General features: G+C 52.7%; 1 protein-coding gene across 1 annotated transcript; it reads left to right on the top strand.

The window, feature by feature from the left end:
- The first annotated feature begins 2722 nt into the window (after window positions 1-2722).
- Window positions 2723-5680, top strand: LOC109249327 (melanoma-associated antigen B17-like). The gene is made up of 2 exons (XM_053891257.1): window positions 2723-2887; window positions 4009-5680. The coding sequence occupies exon 2, from the start codon at window positions 4046-4048 to the stop codon at window positions 5078-5080; it is 1035 nt and encodes a 344-aa protein (XP_053747232.1). The 5' UTR covers window positions 2723-2887; window positions 4009-4045; the 3' UTR covers window positions 5081-5680.
- Window positions 5681-6373: the final 693 nt, after the last annotated feature.

The following is a 6373-nucleotide window of genomic DNA, read 5'->3' as shown; positions in this document are numbered from 1 at the left end:
ATATGAACTTTGCCAAACCATACAAAAAAAGAAGGGAAATCACTCACCCACTCTAATGCGTTAGCTCTCCTTGATACAAAGACCATATCCAGATACACTGAACAAAGAGTGCCTGAGCTCGGCTCACTCCCAGAGACGAGTAACATAAACAACTTCATGGCATATACGTGCAGTACAGTGGTCAATAAAGAAGGAAGATGTGCCAAAAGGATGCAAAGATTGTGAAACATCAAAAAACTGAATCAGAATTCACTACTCTAGTGGGAGGGAAAGCATCTGACAACGTGCTGGGGTAAAGAAAAAGCTTTTGATAAAAATTCGGCACAATTTCATGGTAGTAACTTTTAGTAAACTTCTAAGAATGATTTTGGATGTGAATGTATAGCAGGACACAGCCATCCACAAGAATACTAAAATAAATAGGAGATGTGAATAATAAAAATAAACAGATAATAGTACCAATCTCCTCTTATAACTAAAATATCCCAAGTGGGGCGCCTGGGTGGCTTAGTCAGGTAAGCATCTGACTTCGGCTCAAGTCACGATCTCCCGGTTTGTGAGTTCGAGACTTGCATCAGGCTCTGTGCTGACACGTGGTGCTGTAGCTTCTGTCTTCCTCTCTGTCAGCCCGTCCCCACCTTGCACTCTGTCTCTCTCTCAAAAATCAATAAATGTTAAAACAACTTTTTTTTAAATATCCAAAGTAATAAGCAAATGCAACATTCAAATATATAAGGATCATCAAATTGCTAGTGTGTAAAAAAATTACTATAGCAAAATCAGAAGCCTGGTCACACAAAATCAACACCGAATTAGAACACAAGCCATTTACAATAGCAACAGTATCTAAAATGTACCGAAGATGAAACCTCACAACACTGCAGAAGATCTTTATGGAGGCAACTAAAAAATGTACTGATAGAGTAAGAGAAAGAAAATGTCCCCGTAGAGCTGTAAAATATGTTTATTCAGGGGAAGAGAATTTCAGAAAGATATCAATTCTCCTTAAATTATTTAAGGATTTAGTGCCTTACCTGTAGCTTCCAAGATGAAAACTGATCTCGGGCTGCTATTTCCTGTGCCCAAAATCAACCCTTGGAAAAACTAAAGGAATAAACAAAACAATATCAACAATAACAGTAAAACAATACTGAGAAAACCCTGAGGGGTACTGAGTATGTATTGAACTAGTACTTGTGTGGGAGGAGGCTCTGAAGTTCAGACAGGTTTCGAGAAGACAGACTTGGTGGGAAGGGAAGGTTTGAAGTGTAGCCTTGATTTTTGCACTGTGCCCGGGATAGTGAATTTCTGCTGCTTCAGTGAATGAACCTGAGGCAGCTCCTCAGAGCCCATGTGCCAGGATCATGGGGTAATGTCGGGACGGCACCAAAGTTTGGGTTAGTTGACGTGGTATGAGTCAGTGAGTTCAGAGATTGTCCTAAAAACTACCTGAAATCTCTTCTGTTGGTGAGGACTGGGCCTTTATTTTTGTGGTCATCTGAATACACTATAAGGCACACATAAAATTAGAACACTTGAGATACAGTCTTTTAGCAAATTCCAGGTAAATAATAATTATTAACTATACTCACTGTGCTATACAGGTTTCTAGACCTTACTCACAACTGAAAGACTGTACACTTTTATCAGATCTCCCCTCTTCTGTCACCCACCCCAGCCTCTGGTAACGACCATTCTCTATTACTATGAATTATATATATCTGTTTCCTTTCTAGAATCCAAATATAATTGAAATCATTATAATATTTGTCTTTTGGTGTCTGGCCAGTTTCACTTACCGTAATATCCTACTGATTCATCCATGTTATTGAAAACGGCAGAATTTGTCACAACACACACAAAAATGGTAGCTATGGAAGGTGATATGTGGAACAATTTGTGGTCACCATTTCAGTGTATGCATCTATGAAAACATCACATTGTATGTGTGTGTGTGTGTATGCATGTATATATGCATACAAAATAACGTGTAAAAAAAACCCAAAAATGTTAAAATAGAATACAAGTATCATAGTAATTATGCACAGGCCAGAATTGTATCCCAGAAGCTTTCAGAAATGGCAGTGATGTCAGTCAGGAGAAGACACAGGCAGAGCTATGAGGCTAAGAAGCAACTGACTTTCTCTGTGGGGTTCTCAATACCATGGTGGGGGTGAGAGGCTTCAGTTACAAACGGGAGCAACTCTGGGACTGAGAAGAACTCGGTGCAACATCTCTAACCTCCAACACGGGACCACAGAGGACTCTGTCCTCCCGCAGCCGTCTCTGGAAGGCCTCTGGCAGCAGTAGCCAGGAGAGGTGAGTAGCCTGCACTTCATATCCCGAGTCACAGGCAGTGATGGCATCGACCTAAAGGCACAAGAGGGACATCGACCAGCACCCAAAAGGACTCAAGGAAAGACACCGAGAGAGGATTGAGGCAGTTCCCACACGGAACACGGGCTCCCCCAAAGGCAACAACACCTGGCCATTGTCAGCTCGGGGGAGCCCCAGCCATGGCTGCTAAGCTCAGACCCCCAAACATTTCCTACTGCTGGGTGCTTAGAGGGAAGCGAGACGCTTGGTCTGAGGCCCTCGGACACAGCACAGCAGAGGGAGAGTTCACAGGAGCCGCTAAGAGTGCGCGAAAGCCCGCGTGCCAGTCCTGCGGGAGGGACTCCAGCCCCCCTGGAACGCAGCCCCCCTGCCCATCCCCCCACGCCAACCCCAGAGCCCGCCCCCTCCGCTGTCGATCTGGGGGCCAGGCCCACATGACCGGAAGTGGCCCTTCCAACTTCCTCCCGGCGCTGGGCAGTGAGGCCTGGTCGGGCAGCCGCTGCCTCGGCTGAACACGAGGAGGGGGTCCCACGTCCCGTCAGGGGTCAAGGTGAGAGCAGCCCTGGCTCGACCACCGCGGGGACGTTTCCCTGACACCCCCAGCCCCGTCACCCCTGAAAAGGGGGGCCCACGCAGGCCCTGGCCCGTTCCGCCCCTGCTCCGGGGGCTCGGAGACCCCCGTCATGGCCGTTCATCCCAAGTGCCTTGGCTTCCCCCGCCGGGTGTCAGGGATTGCAGGCCTCGGCCCCAGGCTGCTGGACGCTGGCGCGGCTCAGCACAGGGAGCCATCCCTCCCAGGCCCTGTGGAGGGAAGGAGGGGACCCTCGTGAGGACTGGGGGGGGACTCCGTACTCCACGACAGGGGCGACGCAGCGTCCCCGCTCCTGACCTTGGCCGGCGGGGGGGGGGGGGGGGGGGGTAGGGTCCGGGCCCGGGCCCCGGGGACCAGAGGGAACGTGGCCTGTCTGCTCGTGTCAACCCTGCAAATGCCAGGAAAGGAAGGCCAGGCTGAGACAGCCCGCCACGTCTAAGAAATACCAGGTCTGAGGCTGGGGGGAGCTGTGTCCCGAAGCTGCAGCCAGCAGTCAGTGGGAGGGAGGGTCCCAGGTCCTACACGGAGCCCAAGTGGGGATTCTGCGTCATTCCCAGCACCCAAGGAACCCGGGACAGAGAAGGCCTGCCACAAGTGTTCATTCAGCACCAGGTGCCCCCTGACTCCGTGGGGGGCCGAGGCGCTCCCTCCTTTCGGCCCCATGGGTCCCTTGGAAGGTGGCGGGGTCGCCTTCAGAGCAGGAGACGGGGGTGGGGGCCTGGGTCGGGCCCACAAGTACCGTGCCGAGCCTGAATGTGAGCGGGGAGGGCCCCCAAACCCGGGACCCAGGGCTCTCCCGCGTCAGTTTGGAACCCCGCTGTCACCCGAGTGGCCCCCAGGCAGGGCTGTCTGGCTGGGGCCAAGGCTCCCCCCACGTGCCTCCACAGGGTGCTCGGCAGGGGTGGAGGGGGTGGGGGGTGGGCGAGGGGGCAGGCTGACCGGGACGTCGGGAGCCCTGGGGGGGGGTCGCACAGCGGTGCCCTCGAGGACCCTGCAGGGGCGGCCTTGGCCGAAGCCCAGGGGGACTCCCCGCTGAAGGTTCTCAGGGCAACTCCTGCCCCCCACCCCCGCTCTTACAGGTGTCCTCGCTGCCTGCCAGCCGGGCCCAGCGTCGTCATGCCGCGCCGCCAGAAGAACAAGCTGCACGCCCGCCAAAAACGCCACGAGGGCCAGGGTGAGGGGCAGGGTGTGGAGGGTGCTCAGGCCGCCGCCGCTGCCGCCGCCGCAGCGGCAGCGGCGGCGGCGGCAGCGGCGGCGGCGGCGGAGCCCCTTGGGGAGGCTTCCCCGGGGTCTCCCCGGGCGGGTGCAGCCCAGCAGCCTCAGGGTGCCCCGGCCCCCGGGGCCCCCGGTGCAGGCGCTGCAAGCCCGCCACGTGAGCAGGGCGCCGAGGGCCCGGCCGCGCCCCCCGGCCCGGGCGCCCGCAAAGACCCCCTCAGCCGCAAGGCCGACATGCTGGTGCGGTTCCTGCTGGAGAAGCACGCCAGCAAGGAGCCCATCACGCGGGCCGCGCTGCTGAAGATCGTCAGCAGGAAGTACGAGGCGCACTGGGCCGAGATCCTCAGGCGCACCTCGGAGCGCCTGCAGCTGCTCTTCGGCCTCCAGCTCCGGGAGGGCGACGCCGGCGGCCGGGCCTACGTGCTGGTCAGCAAGCCGGGCCTGGAGGGCGACGGCGGCGACAAGGGGCTGCCCGAGAGCGGCCTGGTCATGGCGCTGCTGGGCGTGATCTTCATGAAGGGCAACCGCGCCAGCGAGGAGGAGGTGTGGGAGTTCCTCAACGTGCTGGGCGTGTACGCGGGCCGCAGGTACCCGATCTTCGGGGAGCCCAGGAAGCTCATCACCCAAGACCTGGTGCGCCGGAAGTACCTGGAGTACCGCCACGTGCCGGGCAGCAAGCCTCAGCGCTACGAGTTCCTGTGGGGCCGGAGAGCCCGCGCCCACACCAGCAAGATGGAGGTGCTGCAGGTGCTGGCCAAGATCAACGACACGGTGCCCAGCTGCTTCCCCCAGCTGTACCAGGAGGCCCTGCTGGAAGAGGCGGCGCGCGATAGCTCCGCAGGCGCAGCCAGGGTGGCCTCCGCTGGCGAGGCTGCGGGCCCTTCGGGAGCCGGGGAGCCGTCCCGGGCCCGGGTGGGCCGCTGCCGCCGAATCTAGCGAGGCGGGTGGGGCGGCTGCTCCTCCTGCTCGGGGCGGTAGGGGGCCCTTGACCTTCCAGGTAGTGCAGAGTCCGGGGGCTGGAGGGAAGTAAGTAGATATAACAGTTAAGAAATCTTCAGTTGAACATTTTTAAGTAGTGGGGGTCTAAGTGGCTTTTGTTTTAACAAAACCTATCTTCTTTTTGATCTTCACATAATTATGTTTTAGGTAAAGTTAAATACACAGATGCATATTAGCTCGAGATATTTAATGTTTTTTCAAATGTTTTTCCTTTTAAGATAAAGTTTACTTTGCTTCAAGATATGAAGGTATGACCAACATTAGGCTCACATTTTTTTGCATTTCAAAAGGTTTTAAAGTCTCAGTTTTGCTATTTGTAAAGGAATTCAAATATATTCAGTATTTTGTTCAATATCCAGACAAGATGACATGGTACCAGAACAGGATTCAAGGAGATGTGAAAGAATCCAACAGGAAAATAGATGAGGTCACAAAGTACATGAAAAAAAAAATAAACTTTTAAAATGTTTAATGTGTTCAATTATTTGTTTGCCTTGTTGCTTTTAGTCTTGGTTTTCTAGTATTAAAAGATATCTGCCCTGGAATATCATAGCTTATTAAAGAATATTTGTTGAAGAACAGTGTTTATTTTCTAGTATCTACTGGATTAATTTTAAAATATTATTTGGGATTTGGTAATTTGGGGTTTCAAAATAATCACATGATCACTATCAATCAGTGAAGATCCAGTATTCCCCAATAAATATGCCAAGTGCTTTACAATATATTGTGTATATTCCAACATTCCGACAAGACAGGGTTTGCCAGACTCCTTTTACAGATAAATGACTTGCAAGATATCAAGTTCATAAGGCTGGCAATTAACAGAGTTATGGATGGTCTCAGGGACATGAAATGCTTGGCCTAACAGGGGAGGCCCCATTCAGCAGAGGGGCCTAGCAGGACAATTTTCCTGCCAGGTAACTATTGGCTATTTTGGTGTTCTCTACCGTACAGTGCATCATCTCTGACATATGCTGGATCAAAGCAAACAAAAATATTACAAAGAAGTGGGTGGTATCATCTGGTACCAAAATGTTCAGAGTAATAATGGTCATTTGTAAGAGACCCAATATTTGCCCATCACTGTACTGAGTGCTTCACACACATTACAGACAGTTCCAACAGTCCTGCAGGCTGGATCTTATCCAACACACTTAACAGAGGAAGGACTCAAAATATTCTCAAGTTCAGGTGGCTGATGAAGTGACAGAACAGGGAGTAGAGCCT

This window comes from Panthera pardus, unplaced genomic scaffold, assembly GCF_024362965.1.
Source record: "Panthera pardus isolate Hobbes unplaced genomic scaffold, ASM2436296v1 HiC_scaffold_27, whole genome shotgun sequence".
NCBI lineage: Eukaryota > Metazoa > Chordata > Mammalia > Carnivora > Felidae > Panthera > Panthera pardus.
The sequence above is the reverse complement of the archived record's forward strand: the minus strand, read 5'-3'. Positions and strand labels throughout refer to the sequence as shown.